The 22384-nt window shown below is 45.8% G+C and overlaps 5 protein-coding genes across 5 annotated transcripts; 4 read left to right on the forward strand and 1 right to left on the reverse strand.

Annotated features, from left to right (window-relative positions):
• Positions 1-3945: 3945 nt before the first annotated feature.
• Positions 3946-4549, forward strand: GL218_02809 (uncharacterized protein; the record flags this gene model as incomplete). The annotated part of the gene is made up of 2 exons (XM_033579344.1): positions 3946-4092; positions 4193-4549. The coding sequence occupies 2 exons, from the start codon at positions 3946-3948 to the stop codon at positions 4547-4549; spliced, it is 504 nt and encodes a 167-aa protein (XP_033437086.1).
• A 5813-nt stretch (positions 4550-10362) lies between these two features.
• GL218_02810 (uncharacterized protein) lies at positions 10363-11109 on the forward strand (the record flags this gene model as incomplete). Its single annotated transcript, XM_033579345.1, has 1 exon — positions 10363-11109. One exon carries the CDS (start codon positions 10363-10365, stop codon positions 11107-11109), a length of 747 nt encoding a protein of 248 aa, XP_033436296.1.
• Positions 11110-12395: 1286 nt separating this feature from the next.
• Positions 12396-14012, reverse strand: GL218_02811 (uncharacterized protein; the record flags this gene model as incomplete). The annotated part of the gene is made up of 3 exons (XM_033579346.1): positions 12396-13328; positions 13388-13819; positions 13899-14012. 3 exons carry the CDS (start codon positions 14010-14012, stop codon positions 12396-12398), a joined length of 1479 nt encoding a protein of 492 aa, XP_033436295.1.
• A 1497-nt stretch (positions 14013-15509) lies between these two features.
• On the forward strand, positions 15510-18101 carry GL218_02812 (uncharacterized protein; the record flags this gene model as incomplete). Its single annotated transcript, XM_033579347.1, has 2 exons — positions 15510-16287; positions 17404-18101. 2 exons carry the CDS (start codon positions 15510-15512, stop codon positions 18099-18101), a joined length of 1476 nt encoding a protein of 491 aa, XP_033436298.1.
• A 1222-nt stretch (positions 18102-19323) lies between these two features.
• On the forward strand, positions 19324-20481 carry GL218_02813 (uncharacterized protein; the record flags this gene model as incomplete). The annotated part of the gene is made up of 3 exons (XM_033579348.1): positions 19324-19704; positions 19758-20324; positions 20371-20481. 3 exons carry the CDS (start codon positions 19324-19326, stop codon positions 20479-20481), a joined length of 1059 nt encoding a protein of 352 aa, XP_033436297.1.
• Positions 20482-22384: the final 1903 nt, after the last annotated feature.

Genomic DNA, 22384 nt, shown 5'->3' on the forward strand with positions numbered 1-22384 from the left:
GAAACCGAAGATAGGCAACAATGCGTAGATGATGTGTCTCGGAACCTCAATTGGGTCTAGCCGAGTGACGGCATGCCGTTAATAAACGCCCGACCGCATCCTTACTCAGCTTGCAAGTTTCGAGGATGAGCTTGTGCGGTATATCAAGGGTGGAAAGTGAAAGGGGAGGGGAGGGGGGGCCGAATGTGTATAGTAGACTGTAGTAACCTTTATCCCCACCGCTATTCCCAGTATGAACACTTTTGGCTGACGGGTCCGCCCTAACCATTTCCCTAGCCCTTTCTTCTTCCTGTCAGGTCGCATATAGACGGCCCAGAAGCCACCTAGCTGCCTAGTCGTTAGCGTTGGAAGCCTTGAGATTGCCTCGATTTTGACGTGAGCTATGGGAGCCGAGACTCGTTCAAGGCTGTGTTTACCAATTGCCGGCGGCGGCGCCCGCCCCTGACAAGGGGTTGACGTAAGGCTCGTTGCCAATTGGTACTGTTAAATGCCTAGATTTTTCGGTATAGCTTTGGTGTTACTTCCCGTAAGGCTTCCCGTAAGCAGACTGTAGTTTCAGCGGGCGTAACCGTAAAGAGTAACATGCATATACATTGGTAGTTAGTCATTCCTCTCTGTTGATATAGGGGTAGGTACCAGGATATGTACAAGGACGCGGTGGCAGTACGACTGGATCTACACTAGCTGTGTCAGGATACATGTTGGTCGTAGATTTGGTTGTATCGAAATAGTTTAAAGTATAGTCAGCGGCTGGTTCCTAGGGCTCATATATGCATGTATGATAGCTGCGCGCCCTTTAGCTGCATTTCCGCCCAAGTCTAAATCCCTTGACGATATGCAAGGCGAGTCACAAGGGATTGACGGTTGGGACAGCCAGTTTCGGAAAGCAACTCTTCCAACAGTGGCATTTTAAGTGTTATCAGCCGCATGTCACCTCCCGTGTCACCATTTGTATCACCATTCAAAGTGTTATAACCGTGAGGATTTTCTATCAATCTATCTGTAGTACATGATGAAGTCTGAGTCTGTGCCGCTTTTGTGTTCCCCTAGATGAAGATAAATCCTATGTAAATCATAACCGGCGTGAGCTTTCATCTACATGTATTCCGTCCAACCCACAAATGACTATCCGAACCTTTGAACCTTTTAAAGACTGTATGACCTCCACTAGTCGGAAAAAGAGAGACGGTGATGCCGAAGTATATGTCTAGTCCGGAGCCTCCCGAAAAAGGAGAAAGGGTAAAAACCCCCTTAGCTTGGCATGAGTGCTTGTCATGCTTGATGCCTAGCCTGGGTGTTTATTTCGGCGTCCAGGTATCGCATTCGTTGCACCTTCTATGCCCACATTCAACGCAACAGTCATTGTAGGTGTATGAGTTATTACCACCAGCGGAGCAGTTGCACTCCGGGTACGTTAGTTACAGACTAGGAATAGTAGAGGGTCAAGCAACTCACGCATTTCCAGCGACACTCATCCGCACCCAACGAAATCGGCACCGGTAATGATCCGTGGGAGAAACAAGCAGTGGTGATATTATCGGTATAGTTTCCCTCAATGCTGTTGGAATAAGCAATCCGCTTGCAGTGGGAGTGAAATGGAGACATGATGAAGATTGGGAACTGAGTAAAGTTCAGTATAAGCTAGTAGAGTAAATTTGAAAGACTGTTTGCCGTGAATTCGAAACTGTGAGCTTTCGTAGACGAGTGATGGTGATAATCCAGGCATCGAGAAGGAGGATTGGTATGAGCTTTATATTCGCCTTTGAAGATTCACAGCCCAGTATCGTAACCAAGTAGACACAGGGATGAACTCGAGCAAGCTTGTAGTCCCAGAAGCCATATCTGGTTGTTACGCTGATAAACTTCCAGCGGCTCGGGATGTCAGCGTCGTATGATTAGGACTCGGTCAGGGAAGAGGATACGCCTATCGAAACCTTACATCTAAGTGGTTAGGCACGAGATTGGCGAAGCTAACAGGCTTCCTAGTTAACGGCATCGCCATTTTGATTGAGTAACTCAAACTCCGGCATGTGACGCATTTCCCAACAAGAAACCTAGATAGATTCGGTAGGACAAGTTCCACTTCCTTACACCCTTCTCGGTAGAATATAGGATGTTGATTGACGCATCTAATCCTCAATATTGATTGCGGAAGACGCTTTGAGGAGACCGGCGATTCTTTGACAAGTGTTTCCACAGCCACTATACAGTTTTCGGTAACTGCTTCGTGATTATATTGGCTCCCGCTGGCTCGGTAGCCTGTTATTCAGGCGACAAGGACCCAACAACTGCACAAGAGTCGCATTGCATAGCCATGAGGCCCGATGGCCGTAGGGCTGATTCCCCATGCACCACCATCCCTCTTGAACTCGTGAGTCGCGCCAGTAGACCTGTCATCTGTACGACCGCCATTATAACGCGACGTCTACCGAAATTAGGAAGGCAGCTGAACTAGGCGCATACGCCTCAGGCGGTCTGAAACCAGCGTTGGCATCGACAGGAACGAACAAGCGGTCCGCGCATACGAGGCGGGGGTGGTCTCGAGGTTTCTTGAGAAGAAAAGAGGGAAAAAAAAGAAAAATTCATCTTCAGATATATGATGTAAGCGAAGGAATCCAACGGTGTAACTTCACAGCTGAGATTCATACTCGGACATGATAAGCGGCCGCGTACACCCCGACTGACCCCGGAACTCAGCCGGCGTTTTCAGCATCCTATGATGGTTCTGAGAGTTGGACGTGGACCTCATCACTTATATATCCTAAAATTTCAAGTCCTAAGCTTTGCTATATTTGGTGAAATTAGCAGAGGTGGTTTGTTCATCATGCGGCTCTCCAAAAAACATGTCGTGAGACTCAGAGACGTGCAATAATTGGAGGGGTATCAGGGTTGGGGTTACCTCTCATTGGACATGGGTTGATTGGGAAAGACAACCCACGTTGCCCGACTATCTTAGATACAAGAGATATCTCCTTCGGAAATCTCGATCAACAAGCCTCAGAGATCTATCTAGCAAGGAGAGTCCATAGCTGACAGCCTCTTGGAATAGCCCCGTAAAGTGACTTGTCAAGTTTGGTTCAACCCCCACGTTTTCAGCAGTAAAAGACTATTGCATATCTGATTGCTGCTGATGGTAACCCTTGAGGCTATTGAATGCGAACCCAAACATATGTCGCCATTGGTAACAGGCCTCCGAGCAAATCTAGCCTCGATCCTACCGAGCTGTCGGTATCAACTAATCTTTATCAAGGGTCTTATTAAATAGGTAATTATAACATTCGCTTTAACTACCTGTTAGTTAGTGTAATCGCTAAAGAACTCATCAACCATTCGAAAGCAAAAGTATCCAAGTTTAATTATCTCCTAACTATTAAGAGGTGTGGATTAAGAATCTAACTTGTTACAATGTAGTGAAACTAATTAAAAAAATGCTTTTTTCGAAAGTCTACACGAAACTACCTAACCTAAAAGTAAAGCACTTACACGATAACTAGCTGAAAGTCCGATGGGCTGCCTTCAATTTTAGTTCACCAATAGCAGCTAACTAGCCCCTCTTGGCAGGCCCAAAGGAGGCAGATCTGTTGTCTGAATTAGGAAATATACAAAGATACATAATATCGGAGTCTGGGGGCTAGACACATTTGGAAGCACAGACGCATGGTTCGTCCTGGTTCGTCATCGTTCGTCATCGTTTATTGTTTCTCACAAACAAGGATAAGAGTATTCACCTAAACGCCAAAACAGCCTCAAGCCTCTTACTTTTATTCTTCAGCATCAATTGTCTTTAGCTTTAAGCGTTTGTGTTCCCCTGCAGCCATTCTTTTTGCGCGTGCTCGCTATATAGCGCGCAGCATTATATTTGCTATTGAAGCCCACGGCGATTTAATATTATCTACTCGACATCGCAATAGACATTCATTCTTCATTGCGCCGAGCGTTGCGACTATGGGTATCTTGGGTATGACAGCGAGCTACTTGCTTTTTTCTGTCCTTCACTTTGCCCAATTTGTGCTTGCTGTTACCGTTTGTGGATTATACGGCGTTGATCTTTCGCGCGCGCGTTCTCAGGGTAAATACATTGATGGAAAATGGGTATGCCAAATCGTCCCGCCCCCATCCCCTCCCCGCGATAAGCTGATGTTGGGGTCTTTGCTTGTAAGTGGGAAAAGCTGACAAAAGTACTATTTTATAGGTCTACGCTGAAGTTGTGGGGGTTCTTGCCGCACTGACGGCTATCCTCTATTTTATACCTTTTATCCTACGATTCGCTGCAGTTACGGTATGGAACTCCATCATGTTTATCTTGTGGATAGCGCTCTTCGGTCTGTTTGGTGGCATGTATATCCATGAGGATCCCGAAGGTAATAGCGACATCCAGAGAATGAAGAACGCCGTGTGGGTTGACTTGGCAAACGCACTGCTTTGGCTTATCGGATTCGTTGCGAGTGCCACTTATTGGTGGACTCACCGCGAGAGGCGAAGCCGCTTTACGGGCCGTGCTCAGCTGGGTCGGAATGCATCGGTTCGGTCTGCTGGTTGGACGGCATAGTTATATCATATACGACTATCATATTATTTCGAAGATCTGATAATTTTGGGGCTGATCTTGGTGGGGAAGCTTAGGGTATCAGGGTACGTGTGGTTACGATGATGAAAACGATAAGGGACAGCTTGGCGTTGAGAGAATTTTGAATACCCAAAAGCACGACTTGGATTTCTGAATAATTCGTCATGGATGTAAAGTGACATAATCAAGAGTTGGAGTCGTTAGATATTCGAGGCTCTGCGAAGTCTATGCCACGTTGCATTCTTGGTCTGCAGCTCATTCGACTCTGCATAAAGCATCAATAAGAATGAGATTGCTTATTTCTCAAAGTGCCGCCTAGAACATGACGTTTATTGCAACGTATTCCGAAGAACCTGTCATCGTCTACTTAACTTATACGCCTTAACCTATACCAACCTAGGTACCTCTACCTACCGTAAACTTCCGGTGTCTCAAAACCACATGTCATACGTATATATAGATGAGAATGTATGAGAGCCCGGACTTCATGCAGCCTTACTGGTCCAAAACCGCTGAGCTGCGGCTATATGTATGCTTATTTCGAAAAAAAAAAAAAAAAAAAATAAGGTATGCAGTTAGATAAGTGGCTTTGGCTTTTCAAAATGACTGCGTATATGCAATGCAATACATTAATTAATATCTTACCTCTTATCGTAGCCTATACAGGATTTTTTACCGCATGGATTGGCAGTGGAAAAGTCAAGGCCCCTTCACATGTCGCTATGGATTACAAGAAAACTTGACGAACTATCTGTTATTTCTTTAGGCCTTAATATCATCAGGTTGGTTTTATGTGTGCCTGTTTTACGATTTTTGGTAGGATGTCAAGTGGGTAAACGCTACTTGAGAATCCCGAGATACATATGCGCCAAGGGACCACCTTGGACTATCCACCTACGTCATATCTTATCAAATCTACTATAGAATTCTTTGTCTCTCCCTCTCGTTTGTTCAACATCAGGGGGAAACGGGGTCTTTCCCCTGTCTTAGTCAAATTTCCAGACCTCCCACTATGCCACTATGTGGCAATTACAATTAGAATATATTCGACACTGATAGTAATGATGTTCTGCTTATTAGGATGCTATCGTCGATCCTTCAGAAACTTTTTTTTTACCGGATCCCCCTGTCAAGATTGATAACCCCCGAGTCAAAGTTGGGACCCCGCCGGAACCGCGCTTAGCGCATTTAAATCTCTTGCTGGAAAATTCGTGACAAGGGGCCGGATGCTGTGAACCTTACTAGTCGAAGATCTTCGTCACATAGACGTCCCATGAGGAATTACGTAGATACGTAATAGCTATATGAACTTAGAGAATACCTAATTTCGACTATTCGGAGCAAAGAGCCGAAGGAGTGTCGAATTCGAGGCTAGGTAGAGTTTGAGATTGATAATGACGGCGTATATAGTACGTACCTACACGTGTGAGAGGAGAGTCGATGCGGAGGAGACCCAGATAGAGCAGGGTTATTTTAAAGTCGCTCGACGTAGTCTATGTACATACATACATAGACCGGGAGACGATGGGAACCATGCTTTTTTTCCCCGAGCATCGATCTACTAGTAGATCGGCGGGGACTTACCTCTTTCCGGCATCGTCTGGTGCTAGTGCTGCGAATACACTATGTAGTAAAGAGCGTTGGGTGCCTGTCGCTGACAGGCTCAGGCGCTCCATTTTCAGTTTCGTCAAGAAAGTTGCGAAGTGTTGCGAGATGTTACTAGATCGTTGGAATAATGTGTTCCTTGGTTTTCTTTCTTGATAGGAGGTTACAAGAAGCCGCCGCATATACGTAGGTATACTTTTCATGGGCTCGTCGTCATGGCCACATATTGAATTGTGCACAGCTGTAAATCTCAAACCCAACGCAGACAGACGCTGGATGATCTCACAAGGGGACCTAGTTAAGCTGTTGGGTACCCGTCTGGAACTTAGCTCGTGGCGATAATCTGAGACAGAGGTATCAGCGGTAAAATTCGCACACGCTATTTTTGGATATTCTACTCATTTTGTGATCGCATTCTAGCCTTCGGGACTACAAATTTCCCTTGATGAATAGGGACATAATGTCCTAACCTAGTAGAATACCTACTCTCGCATATTATGCATAAGGCATATATCATAGGCTGAGGCCTTGTGGGACTGTGCCTACGCTAGAGTTCCTAGTGTCTATGTAGAGGCTATGTGTATTTGGGTACCTAACGCTGCTTAGTTGTGAGAACGGAGGCAACTTGATGTGCAATACGGAAATGTTGATCACTGTACGCTGGGTAGCAACACACCCAGACTGCCAGAGCATCCTACTTTCCAAAATCACCGGGGTTTGCGGTAAACTGCGAGTTCGGGGACCGGTCATGTTTTGTTGCAGACGGGCTATGACATAAATTTGATGGGGTAGTAAAGAAGACATGGTGAAGATGGAGGAGACTTAGGCGGGTTTTGCTCCTCGACATCTTACACGCTGGCTGATATGAACCCTCCCCGGCCGGTATAGAGTAATCGGAAGATGCAATCGGCCGAGCGCGTGAGGGCAAGTGAGGGCAAGCTGGAGAGGTCAGTCTAGAGGGTTAGGTAGTTTGGAGGGTAACTACACTGCTACAGGCCGAGATCAAGGTATGATTGATGTGGGTGGGACGCGTTGATGGTTAGCAGGGCTCGTACGATGCGGCCTCATCTAGAGGTTGGATGATCGTCAAGAATTACCCATTACGTACAAGGATACATTAATGCTAACCTGACCTGTCGGCATATTATTGACATGTTGGTATAATCGTATCGAACAATCGTGAGGAGAGAGTAGCCGATCGTAGACAATGCTGTAAATCTTACTAGTTATTTTTTTTTTCTTTTCCCTTTTGCGCCAATATGTTGCAGTGAGCGGAAATGACACATTGATAGGGCTACCCAATGAGCGAAGGGTATCACATACAAATCTACCCCGGTACAAAACTGTCAGTTTAGTTGTACTGTACTTCCAAGTTTCCTTCTTCATAAGGTGGAGTGGAGCCTACCTGCCTACAAGTTTAGTACATATGATGTAGGTACTTACTTATACCTATGTAGAAGGTCGAAGGATCCCTACGAATAATTTCAAGCTTTACCTACATACGCAATATCACATCCATACAGCTAGGTTAGTGCCTAACAGGTACTAAACGTTAGGTAGGTAGATTAGGTACCTCTTGTATATTATTTATCTTCTCTTTCAGGTTTAAGAGGGAAAATAATTATAAAATTCTCGCAGACTAAACCAAGGCAAGTGCGATAATGTATGTAATAACATATGTACATATATGTATCGACAGGCTTACCTTTTTCTGTTTGATTTGATACCTACGTGCAACTTCTTACCAATCACAACCACCCATCATCAATGCCTTTTTGAATCCGAAGTGCTCTACTTCTCGAAGAGTTCCCGTACCTAACGCCACATTACCGTGTTTGGTAGCAATCATCTTTAAAGATATTACAGATATTACATATATTACATATATTAGTACGGTGATAATAAGCAAGCCGATAACTTATAACACACCATAAGGTACAGTACTACAGCTTATTCCTTCGGATGGCTGGCTATACGGCGGACTAAGAGACTAGAGTCGTCATCTCATCAGAAGAAATGTTAGGTGTTAATTCCGATTTTCCGAACATATATCGCGACCGGCTTTATACGATATAAAGTACCTTCCAACAATCTCATCAGGGGGTCTGGGGTTTCCGTCTGAAAGGTGTGTGCTTGGGTGTATTCTACTACACACACTCACTCACACTCGCTATCACGTTTACTTAGTATCTCCACCAATGCTTAAACACCTGCCTCTCTTTTGAACAACAATAATTTCGAGCGACCAAGAATATTTACATCATATGCTAAGGACAACCGTTTCCCCCCTCGGATCAAAGGTAGACAATTAGATATAACGAGCGGGAGAAAGCGGGTCTCTTCATACATATCCAACCATCTATTCATCCATCCGTCCCTCCATCTACTTATTCCACCCGTCAGTTAATCCATAGTCAAATTGCGAGTGGAGACGCTGGATACTTTAGACACACCTACTCATTACGCACTATACTACACTACATACTACATACTACGCACTACGCACTATTCAGCCCGCCACGGGCCGGGACGGTGATCTTTTTTCGAAACTAAATCACGTTTCGATCACAGCTCGTACTCCAATTTACCTATAGTTTACCTATAGAAGTGCGAGGTATCAACCCTCACGTTGGACATAAACCCACCGACGTCTCTTGCCAAGGTAAGACACCTGACAAAACCCCATACTTCTTCGATCTATTGCATGTCATGTTTGCTTGGTATTCGATCAAGCACCGCACCGAACCGTCGCTTGTCGGGTAGCACGACTTCTGCATTATTTCAAAACGTGAAGCACGTCGTCATATGAGAGGAAGAGGATAAATCCCTAAGGAGCACCATTGGTATAAACGACAAGTGGGAACCTCCACCGGTCCATTCGACATATAAGGTTATTTGAACGGCAGGCTCCAGTCTCAACAAATTCAACATACTCTTCGGCTTACCTATCTCATACTTACTTGTTTATGACTGGCTAAGGACTGTGCGACGTCTAGTCCTAAACATACCAATCGACTTCTGAAGAGCCGTACTGACTGAGAGTCCTGTGGTCCATTAGGTTTCCCGATCTCTACGTTTATTTGGGGTTCAGCTGCAAGGGCAAATTAGTGAGCTGCGGCTTAGAGGTACTGACGATAAACATGGCAGGCTTCAGCCGTTCGTTTAAGCCATCTTCATACTTGTCTTCTATGAAAAGACGACCGCCTCCACCTTCGAGAAATATGTCAAGTTCATCCGAAGCATCACCTCTCTCGTCACCCGACATCCGGCAAGACGATATTATATTCTCTACGAGACCTTCTCCAAAACCGTCGATGGATAATTCATCGCACAAACAATCCGGATCTTCTCCAAATCTTAGACCTATTGGCGGTATGTTTATATATATTCATAATTCTTATTAGTGACCAATGATTTTTTTCACAAGGAAATGGGTCATTTATTTTAGATATATACACGGGTTGTGTTTGCTTGGGTTTCTAATGCGGAATGCCGGTCTGCGGTCTGCAGTCTGCAGTCTGCAGTCTGCGGTGAAGATTACCATTTTTCGACTTGTGACCGCAGGCGGGAGACGGTGGTTGGATGGCTTAAGCAAGCCACTAACGCTCTCCAATGTTCCAATACTCCTCCAACTTCTCTCCACTATCAACCCCTAAGGCGGGGTGCATTTTCAAGGATACCCTTTTTCTTTAGCTTCTTTAGCTAGGTGCTTGTTGGGTCCCGTAGTCCCGTTAGGATCCCCGTTAGGATCCCCTACCCCTTTGAAACGCCCATCTATGCACCCCTCTTCCACTTGTCTTTGAGTCTTTGGTTCCACGCTTGCTTTTGTTAAAACTGCGTCATACTCGGACCATTGCTAACTAAACCTTACCAACTGATTCAGGAAAAAAAGATCCGGTCCTTTTCGATGCTCCTAGATCAACGCCTGCTAGAGCCAAACCAATTGCAATCGAGTTACCCACTGTAAAGAAGGTTAATAGTGCTCCTGTTTACACTCCACCTGCACCTCTTTCAGCTCGCGGCGATCTTCCTGGGTAAGTTTCCTGAGTCGGATGCATGGGTACGCTTGCAGTTTTAACAACCGTAGCTGACAATTTTTGCCTTATAATAGTGGTTATTTTCCCCTACATGAGGAGCAAGCTCGTATTTATCGTCCTCACCCGTTTCAGCTTGATGCTTCTCAAGCCCGTATGAAATCCATCGAACGTGCGAGCCAGTCCGACTCCCCCGGTCCCGAGAAAACTACTTCCGCTAAAGCATCGACGGGAGCTATCACTTCTACTACGGCCCCCGTAACTATGTCAGAACGATCCACGAAACTTGCGCCACCAAATGCCACAAGCATGCCGGAACCCAGTTTCGATTCCAGGTCTAACACCCCCGTTGCCAGCTACATGCCGACTGGCACCCAGGACAGCCCTCTGCCAATGGGCAAGTATTATCCTTCCAACTATGTGAAGAGAAAAGAAGAAAAGCAAAGCCGACAGACTCGTCCACCAACGTCGACCCCGTTGCCTCCGATGGGATCCAAGTCGGAATCGCTTGTACCTACCACTAGAGACTCTTCTGCGTTGGGACATTCACGGAATGAGTCCGATGCGAAACGTAGATTACAGCAATACCAACGCGATATGATTGCTCAAGCGACGCTGGCTCTTAATGGTGGAAATGTCAACGCAGCAACGCTAAGTTCGTTAAGGACGATTGGGTTTACAACCATGCCCGGGCCGGGTAAGCCAAGACTGGTACCTTTGGGATCTCCTGGACCCGTGACACCTATGGAACTCGAAAATGCTCAAGATGGTTACTTGGGAGCACGGGGCGCTGCGGATATCCAAGTAGAAGAGATCGCACGGGCTATAAGGGCCGAGGAGGAACGCAAACGACGTGAGGGTACGACATCACCCACCGTTGAGCTGGGACCCAGCACATTCTGACTCCTCCCACCGCCTTTGCATATGATAAACAGCATACGTCGCTGTTACTAGATGTATCAGGATGGGATATTGTGATTAGTCGCCTGCCGTATCGTCGTTTTTTCTACCACTGGATCATCGGCACTCTGAGCAGATTCCTGGCCGTGGAGGTCTTTCTAACAGCCCGAATCCAGGCTTACCGTACCTAAGAATAGGGGAAGGGAGGTACCCCGTTTGGGTATCAACGATACCATTCTTTTAATTCCGAGTTTAAGAGTTGCATTGCGCGGTCTGGATCTATTTATCATGGCATTTTCACCTGTTTGACTGCCATCACGACCTCTGGCCCAAGCACACGAATCGGCGCCTCGAGCCGCGATGTTTCATTTGTCTCGTTTATGATACCCGATATCCTCAACAAAGACTGGATGATACAGCAACAGCTACTATACTTGCATGCATGGATTCAACAGGCGTAGGGAAATGGCAAATAGGTTGTCAATCGTGCGACAGTCTGATACCCGCCATCATTTTTTTTTAAATTCATTTGATTTGATTTGCCTAGGCCTCTGTTATAGACTTACTTTCGTTCTTGCTCTGCTCGCTAAGAGGCAGCTCCCGCGTGGGCAATTCATTCATGTTGTTGTTTGTTTGTTTGATATTGGAAATGGGTTGGTTTGTGCTTTTGCTGGGTTTCGGAAATGGAAAATGAAGATATTTATCTATTTGATGGGGAGGGAGTAGTAGGTGACTGAGTGACTGACTCTCTTGGTTGAGTGCTAGATTAGGTTATGTGAGGTGAGGTGAGGTGAGGTGAGGTGGAGGTAAATACCTAAAACTAAGCAGACTGAATGCACATATTTTTTGAAGCATCAATACTTCATCATAGCATACTCTAACCTCACGTCATTATTCGTAGTGAAGACTAGAAGTAGGTACTATTTATATTGACTTGAACCCCAATTTTGCTTTTTGCTTTTTTCCTTTTTCTCCTTTTTTTCCTTTCATACTTATAAATATTAAAGGTATGCATATCCTATTATAAAGGGAACATAAATATTTTCCCATTTCATTATCCATCCATCTACTCATCCACCTACCCATCTGCCTAGTCTCATCCGTTTATTTAGACATGACCGAAAGAGCAAGCAGAAGGAACTCCCCCCTTTAGACCCCCATTATAGAAACGAAGCAATACTTATTAAATATATATAATACCGCATGTTCCGGATACCTGTGTTTGCTCCGGATTTCTAATTACCTACCTACCTTAACATGGCTGAGGTCTGCTCTAGACGCGCTACGTGCTAAGCTGCCTTACAGTAATTGGCCGGGAAGTTGCCTCGGACGCCGTTTAGTTCGCCCATCCACCAGTCCTGATCCGTGCCCGTCTTCTTGACGATTTTTATCCTGTCGCCTTCGCGGAAGGACAGGTCGCCTACGTTCTGCCCAGCGAAATCATACTGTGCGATTACAAATTCTTCTAGCCGGTTTGCGCCTATCTTCTTCGGCGGTGGCGGGGGAGGTTTCTTTTTGATGGCGATGGCGGCTGCATTGAACGACGTGCTGGATGCATTCGTGGGCGTCGGGGAAGGGCGCCCGAAATAATCTGCTCGTGGTTGAGTAGAACCAGGTGATATCGCTGGTGTTAGTCCCTGACCGAGTCGAGATGCGGTGGTAAAGTCTGTAGGCGTGAGATGATTGCCAATAGCAAACGACGGCTTCGGTTTTGGCTGTATTGTGTTACTTCCTTGGGATGACGCTATCGAGGCTGACGAAGGGATTCGTTTTGGCCGTGGGCCAGCTGGAGGTGGTGCGGAGTTGCTGGAGCCGATGAGCCCAGACGGTGAACGGTGAAAGCCATTCTCCGCGGTGGAGGATGTCGCGGACGAAGTGGATGGTTTGCGATCGTTATTGTTATTGTTGATGTTGCTTGGATCATCTGGAAGTTTCATAGGCTGTCGGACGGCCTTACCCGTTGCGATGCATGCTATGGATTCGACTTCGCGCTTGACGGGCTCATAAGTAGCCGACCACATAGATATCACATTTTCCATGGGTGGTGGCGGCGATGGAAAGTCATAGTCCTGACAATAGTTGTGAAGTGTGGTATAGTACAAGCCGAGCAATCTATTCTGAATTACAACCACTCCTGCTATGAGTGGCGGTATTATGCTGAAAGTCGCAGCTACGAGAGGCGGCAATGTTTCTCTTAGATGTGAGTCCGCGATCTCGAATTCCTATGGGGCCCATTAGCTTTTATTAACAATCTTATTTCGCATCGTATTGGAATCTATACCTCAGCTGTTCGCGCAACTTCAGCTTCGGCTTTGGCCAGAGCAGCATCTTCCTTGGGAGTTCGAGAGACTTTCCTCTGCAGTTTGTTGACTTTGTCTTGACACTTCTCGTAATCTAACCTTTTGTTTTCCCGCTTCTTAATGGTCTTCCTTAAGGGAGCAATGCAATCGCGGGCGTCGGTAGCAGGCTTAATTATTGTAGATTCAATGAGACCTACTTCTTCTAGTACTTCTGCCTTAAGCTCAGTATAAGCCTGTTTCAACCTTAGGGTACGTTCGAGCTGGAGATCCGGGGTCGGCACAGCTGTTGTTCCATGACCATCGGTAGCACCAACTATTGGGTCCCAGAGGCCATCGTACTCGGTGACTATGCCCAGTTGCGCCATAGCCAAGCTGACCCAGGATTCATGCCATGACTTGGTGTGGTCAACGATCTAGAAATATAAAAACTATTAATATGCGAGAGGCCAGATTGTGGCGGGCTGAGAGTGATAATTATATTTTAGCTCATACCTTAGCAAGGACTCTGTCGGCATCCTCATAGTCGTTTAATAAAACAGCGACTCGGGCATTATCTCCAGGGCTCTTGTGGAGTAATTTTCCGAACTGTCTTTGCATAGATTGCATGGTGGCTTATTTGTTGAGCTCGCCACGTTATCAATTTTGTATCTAACTGCTTATCCTTGAAGGGAAACGCGTGGTGGGGGGGGATTATGAACAATTAATAGCACGCGGGGTTCGTAGCTTTGAAGTATAGCATGACGAAGGGTCCTGCACGCTTAAAGTCTGTATCTGCAAAGGATGAAGGGACGAAGTGAAGACATTCGCCGACTAAAGGGTGAAGAGTGAGTAAGAAACGATAATAGCAATAACAGAAACTGTCGTGTGAAGTGAAATAAATGAATTAAATAGGTCTAGCAGCGTTGTTCTTTCGCGTCGGAAGATGGAAGCAGGGGCGGAAACGCAGGCAGAAACAAGGGGCTGAGAGAAGAGGCGTAGAAATAATTATATGTACATGCGTTTATACATGCATTTAGGTAATAGGTAGGTAATTATAGTGAGAGGAACGGCTGCCGTTTTACCGAACTGCCGGAACTTTACATAAGTCACTTCTGTCCGTAACTTCCAATTGACGAATTGATAAAGGTTAAAGAGTATGGTATAAAATGGACTAGGAAGTTACAATTGAGAAGAGGATCAAGAAAGCTATTATGAAAGTACTTTGTAACTAAGTATTATAAGAAACTTTTTGGCTACCTAGGTACCTACATATACATAAATGTAGGAATTGGTCCTGGTACATAGAACTTTAGTGGAGGATTATGGGATATGATTAGGATTGCCTGCAGGATGACCATAGATGGGCCTGTCTTTATCAATTCCCGGTCTTCTCCTAATTTTCTCGAAACGAACCGCGAATAGGTTATGTGGGCAGTGCAGCTTGGAAGCTACTGCTACTGCTAACACAAACGCCTCTCCGAATAAACAGGTTTACGATAACGATAAGCAGCAAGACGTCACTGCACATACTTGTGGCCAATGGTTAGAAATCTAAAAATACAACAATGATTGCTTGTCGTTAGTCTCCAAGACAAATTATGACAAGCTGCGGACGACTTTTTGGTTTAGGTTGTATGCTGCTTAAGAATTATAAAGCCTCTGAATATATAATATATAATACACCGGCATCCTCAGTTTTACTTCCAATTGTCACAAATTCAATGTTTTGGGGGGGCACTGATTTAAATAATTCTAGTGTACCTGTGTACTTCGCATGCAGCCCTATATTACATCAAAAACATGACTCAGATGTACTTAGGTACTATTTTAGGTAGTTAAATGTACCGCTTAGTAACACGTGCTAACGTGTTGTAGTAGGTTGTGTGGAACGCGACTTCTTAAATGATTTAAATAGACTAAAAACACGCTCAAGACACGTTGATAGCAAAAGCGCGTTCTAATCCCCGTTCTAATCTCTCCACACCAACTTTTTGAGCTTAGTAACGGTAACAGTATTAAGCGACTACAATGAACATTTTGATTGTCTTTCCTTTTTAGGCACCACCAAGCCATATATAGGTACCTACAGACTTGATCAATGTCGACAAGTATTCATCAATAGCTATGACTACAGCTATGCATAACTTGCATAGCTCTGGATCTTCAAATCACCAGCAGACACCCGGTAGCACCGCTCCAGTCCTTGAATATGTCTGCTTATTTACGCGAGACCTTCGCAGAAAGCAAAAGCGCTGGCAAGATGGGAGGTTGAAATATCACACATTCAATAAACGTATCATGGTATACGACGAACGTGGCAACTTTGTAGGAGACACACACTGGCACGAAGATTATCATTTCGACGAAGGCGAAGAAGTTGAACTTGAAAGAGGAGGCACCATTGTTCAGGTCGCTGAATGTACGGGGAGTCGTGATCAAGATCTCTCCGAACTCATAGACAAGAGAGCTCGAGAAAGGGCTGAGCGTCAATCTGCTGCTCTTGCGCGACGACCTCCCACAGTTGAGGCTGCTACACCAAATGTTACTACACCAAATGTTGATGCCCCTCACTTCCAGCTGCGACATAAGCCTCTCCATAATTTGATTGGTACACCTACTGGCCACCACGGGCGTGCTCTCGTGCCAACTGAATCGCCATACGAAGAAAGACAGAAATTAGCTACTTCCACGCGGGATGATGATGGACGCCCCGCGAAGCGAAGGAAGCGAGAAGTATCTCCTCCAAGCAAGAGCGGTTACGCACAAAGCTTATTTGGTGCTTCATTGACACTATCCGGTACGCCAACAAGTAGTCCACTATTGCGGAGTAGGCCGCCGAAGGTGATATCCGTCTCCGCTGATGACCGGCCTTTGTCATCAGCTATTCCTAGCACTCATGCCGGTAATTCAGGTGCCGAGCCTATACTTATACAGGATGCACCTACAAGGATACGAGAAGAAGTACAGATTAATACTTTTAGACTTGCGTTATCAAAGAAAGTATATCAAGAGCACCAGGTTATTTCAACACGGGATTCTGTTAAGTCGCAGCCCCCACTGCTTTCTTTAGGCGATAAAATTGATATTAACGAACAATGCGATCCACCTATCAACGAAAGACAGTCAGGGCCAAGGCGAAGGGGCCAGACTAGAGGACAGCCCGTAGAGATTGATACATTACAACCAATATCGGCGAACTTGGGTTTGAACAACCACGGAAGCAATAAGCGACACTATCCTCAACTTGAAGATGGAGATAATGCTTTTGACAATACAGCGTCGGCGGCAGGTTTAATCGATAGAGAAGCTAAAGGCCCACCCTCTATCTTAGGACCAAAGAAATCGGTTCGAGGCGGGAATCTTACCACAGAGCTGAACCCCAAGAATAAAGCGGAAGTGGTTGTCAGTAATAATGAACACTTAGGATTAGCCCAGGGACAACCTATAAGCGAGTCGAGGACAGAATTGCGTATCAAGCCTAGGAAGAAACGGGGCCTAGTAATGATATCCGAGAAGCTGAAGAGTGACAGTTCATCAACAAGAGCATTTAAGAACCAAATCGATTACCAATGCCCACCTACTCCACTAAGAGGGATTACGAAAGGGCATTCAAACGATGGTATGTCCGATGATGATATAAATATAGACACCGATGTTAAAGAGCCCGATCATACCCGACGAATAACACAGGATGTTCCTTTATGCAATTCGTCGCAAGTAAATCCTAAGTCGGCATACAAACAAGATAACAAAATAAAGAATACTCGGCGGAAAATGCAGAGTGCAAAGCACCGTGAAGATGATACAGCTATATCGGATCCTCAAATTCAAAGTAAACCTTTTGTGGATATGGAAACGCATGCTTATGACGATCAAATGAATGACGAGCCATCTAGCTCTAGGCATGAGCACGGTATTCTAACCGAAGCGACTAAGCTTTCAAGAAGCAACAGCGACTCATCTAGGAAAAGGAAAAAACCTCGGACTAGGGACAGTGTAGACTCGCATTCGATAACAGAAAAGGATACCGAGAACCAGATGATGACTGACGGAGATGACTTGGTTTTGCAAGATGACGTTCCTGCCCCTCGCCTTGCTCAGCTAGGCCGCAGGAACGTACGTAGCAAAGAAGTTATCGGTTTTTTTTTTGACGAAGAAATTGATAGCGGGCCGAAACGGAATGAGGGTGGTGAATATGGTAAGGCAAGTCTCGCTAGCGGCTTTTCCGCGAACCACTCGGTGGTGCAGCCTCTAGCCAAGGAAGCAAGGGCGGTGAGCAACGGTGTCCCTCCCGAGTTTGTGGAGGACCGCAACATAGGTACGGTTGATGTCGAAGCGATTTCGTGTCTTCCGCAGAAGAAAATCAGACCCACGTCAGCCCGAGTCAGCGGGAACTCAGACGTGCAGGCCTTATCTGACGACACTGCGGCGACGCGGCTACCTACTGCTAAGATGGTGGTCAACCCCGCCACCCGAGGGAAGAAGGCTGCCAAGCCTTCGGATGCTGCCGGCCATGTCCCGCAATGTCCATTGCCGTCAGAAGTAGCATTAGGAAGACCGCCAGATACTAAGAGACATGAACACGACGAACAGAAGGCTACATCAAAAGTCCGACGCAAAGCTTCTGCTGCAGCCATGCCCGTATTTGCCAGAGCGAACGGAGGACCATGGAGCAGGGAAGCCCATGATCTATTCGAATTTACGCGTCCACCGTAGGGTGTGCGAATGTAACCCTTTTGCGAGTTCTCTAATCCAGGCGGCTCTGGGGAGGGGGAAATAGTATATGACCGACAAATGCAAGCTAGGACTACGCCGGTTTACGTTGCGTGCAATACTTACAGTAAGGCTAAAAGTAAATTGGGAATTTGTATCTCCCGAGGCCAAATCGCAATGGTAGTTAATAGTAGCAAATTTTGCCAATTTGCCCGTATAATCGTGTCGACTGGCAGGGCAACTTGTAGAAAGCCACGACGAGCATCATAAAGCAACGCGTTGGCTCGACCTTAAGCGCAGATGCTCAGACGACATGCTACGTGTCAAGCCGACCCTTACCACTTTAGTGCTCTAGCATACACTGCTGTAAAGAACCGCATAGTTACCTACGTAGGTGGGGTCTTACCTGCGTCTGTAGCTGGGATTCATAGAGGAAAAGAGAAGAGAAAAAAAAAATCCTCCATTTCCCCGCTCGAATCGAATCTCTTGATTCTCATATCTAAGAAACGCTGTGGTCAGCGCCAGAACGACAATTATTGATTTTGCTTCACCGAAAGTTTGGTAAAGAAGAGACATTTGATGTCCAAGATGGATCCGTCTTTCTACTACATTCCTACCTATAGCCAAATAGCATTGGCCAGGTATGGTATATAGTTAGGATCCCGTGAAGAAGTATTCATGGTTGAAAGATGACGCACTACCTTCCCCAGCTAAGCGAAATCCAATGATCGGTAAGTGTACCAGCATAGAGAGCTCATGTGGGCGCTGCGCTCCGATGTGAAGGGGTTGTAAAAGAAAAAAAAAATCTGCCTCCTCGTCAGCCTCACTAGGCGCAGTACCTAATGTGCATTCATTGCTACACATATAGGTTAGGTACATTGTTACAGCAAGTGTACCTAATATACAGATAGATTGGTTATGTCCTTGAGTACCTCCTCGGGTCGGTCCCTCAAATATTATGTCCCGCCCTATCTCGTGTCTTCCATCCCAACCATCACTATACACAGCCAGCCTACTAACCTAGTCTACCACTACCTATTTGGACTTTTATCGCAGTGAATTTTGTCTCCTTATTTGTTTTATCATAACATTAAGCCCCTGCTCCCCTGCACGGCTTCATTTCTACCTTACCAAGTAAATGTACTGGCAGGCCTCACCACCCATTACAAGGCTGCCTGCTACCCCGTAACCAGACATTCGACACGCACTTTGTGCCAACTTGAATATGACCTCGCCTAATCAAACGCCCAGAGGCTATGAATCGCGCCATGTTTCTAGAATTATTGTCGAACCAACCCCCGAGAACCAGAGGATCTATAATGATATTCGGCAGACGCTTGAACGTTTGCGCTTGCAAACTCATGTTGCCTCGCAGCAGAGCTTGCTCCCTCCCCAAGCAGCTCCGTCTATTGGTAGTACTATTCATTCGCCAACAGACGAGCCCAGCACGCCTTCCACCCAAGATGTAACGACGCACGATGCAGATCGATCCAGACGTCAGCGAGGTAGGAGGAGAGGACCGCTAGATTCACGTACTAGGTTGAATACTGCACTTAAACGCAAGCTCAAGCTTGCTTGCCCGCATCACCGGGCTAAGAAAACAACAGTAAAGTCATCAACGACATCACATCATTGCATTGTACTAACAAATACCTGTAGTGTGATTGCCATGATTTCTGTCGTCTAGAAGAAGGCTATCAAAGCACCCTGCTCTCGCAATCTTCCAGTCATGGCAGGCCGCATGGCCGAAACGAGTTTATGTCGCTCACGCCGATAGAACGAACTTGGAATACGTTTGGTGCTGGCGGGGCTGCGATGGCCTCATCAGAGCAAGACCCTATGTCAACCGACTTTATTGACTTGCAATCCTCAATTGGAGATCACGAGGCCGTCCGCTCAGATGTACAACAAATCGTGAGGGGATTCGATGCCGACTCGGTTCATCTAGACAGCGCGATGCTCCAAGCCCCAGGACAAACATACCACCCAGGTAATGATATGGGTACACAATCTCCGGATGGGCATCTACAATTCGAATTTCTCGAGATTGGCAGCCAGATGGAGATATACCCAAATCGCTGGCAATGCGAGTTTAGGGGTTCGATAGATACTGCGTCGGAGACTTCCTCGGAAACTTGTCACTGGACAGGACCGTTCCGGGAGCTGTCCAACCATTTTCGAACAAAACATCACCCCTTTCATGATGTCAACCCACGTTTCTGGCTCGTGTGCACGCGTTGCCGTGCTAGAGCTCGAGCTCCTAATGACTTAGAGTCCCCTCTATCCCCATTCCGATGCACCAGGGAGAGCTGTTCAGGTTCTTCTTGCCAGAGATGGTATTATGGCTCCACGAGAGATGAATCGGTCGCAGGGTCGGCGGTAGCCCTGACCCAATCTAGCGAGTCCGAAGCCGGTTATTCTTGGAGCTTTCAACCGGAAGGAAACCAGCCATGGTTTGGTGGGGGGAGCTCGAACAACGGATACGGATCACATTTTGGTGCCAGGAACCCGCACGAACAGCCGTATTACCATAATGCTAAGTGGGAAACTAGTAGTGATTCCTCCACTCCCCTCATTGACTGCAGCGATTCCCCACGAAAACTCCCCCGCCCTACTCGGAAACACTACACTGGGTGCAAATCACCCCGCCAATGTCCCATACGCTTACTGTCTTTTGTCAAGTTGCCCATTATCCATCTCCTCCCAATCATCGTACCCTTATTGACCACTATAATTCGAGAAAGTAGCCATTTTACTGAGTCGGATCCATTACAACCTCGCGCAATTAACACGGACGCATTTAGTTGGTGGTCTCTAGTGTTGGTCTTGATTGGATTTGTGGCCACATGGTCATTAAAGGACCGGGCTCAATCTCGAGTTTTCAACGAGGTTTGTAAATAAGTATCTTAAGCTACTAGTGGTGATTCTAACAGGTTGTAGCCCATCCATCAAGATCATCGCCGCCAACATCGTAGAGGCCAATTCCCTAGCGACGAAGGTTTTATACGGCATCATTTCAATACCTTAATGACAGCACAACTAGCCGTTACTACTACAAGTTGTGGAGGATGATTCGCATTATATCATTATAGGAAATGATTTCTTTAAAGTTCACTATTACTTCTTACGGAGTATAGGCGAACATTATTTTGCATAGTTATTTGGCATTGATACCCTTTTCATTCTTAGGTGTCGGTATGGATACACTCATGGTTTGTGAGTATCTGGTGTTAAATGGTCACCATTTTGGATATTCGATCATAGGAAATATTTACGAGTTGACGCCCTCGGGCCTATATGGCTATATATAATTTATATTTATATACACAAGCTACAATAATACACTAACAGAACACACTGACAGTTTTCGGTAGGGGTGCGCATACCGAATCTCATAAAGCAATAAAGTATTACTCACATTTTAAGTCACTTACGTACCTCGGTTTCGTACATGCATCCATATCTGGTTGCATTCTAGTATGCGTATCGGAGTTTCGCTTCGATCGAGTCGAGTCATACTATAGTTACTTATCATATGCAAGTATCTAATGTACTCGGCACATATGACAATATGACAGGTGCCTAACCCATGTATGAAGTACATGTATTTACACTTAAGCTGGGTGTCATATATTCTTCATATATTCTTGAGGATAATTAAACGGGCTGGTCTAGGTATGATATTTCGTGCAACGTTAGCCTCCCGGCCCTCCACTATGTATGTACCCAGATCTACAAGAAGATCTGGTGGGGTTATTGACGGGGAAGCCACTTAAATGCTAATTTGAACACGAATTTTAAATAAAAATAAGAACAAATAAAAACAAACGAAAAGGAAAAGGAAAACTACCGAGAATAAGTCAATCAGGTTTCAAAAGTGCCAAGGTTGTAATTATAATAGCTGTACTGTATGTATAATAGCATATTAGTGGCATATATACGACACCAAAAAAGTCGCATTGAAATACCTCTAAAATGAAGGTGAGCTCGTCTTAATTTAGGAGGGGTTAGATAATTGGTAATTGGCCAATTCTTGAATGAGTCAACCCACCTGTTTGGTCTTGCCGATAGATGCCTCAGGCTCCCACGCATCCTTCCCCAGCTGAGATGGGACAGGTATCTGATACTGTTAGTATTTAAGTAACTGTTTCAGCTAAATACTAACAGATTACAGAACGAAGTACTTAAGAGTTGGAAGGCTCGTGCCCACTAAAAAACAATGATGATTGGTTAAGCGGTCGATCTACTTCTTCGCCGTGGTGGGTCTCAAAACCTTGCTCCGCCAT

Source organism: Daldinia childiae, assembly GCF_008694065.1.
Source record: "Daldinia childiae strain JS-1345 chromosome Unknown Scaffold3, whole genome shotgun sequence".
Lineage (NCBI taxonomy): Eukaryota > Fungi > Ascomycota > Sordariomycetes > Xylariales > Hypoxylaceae > Daldinia > Daldinia childiae.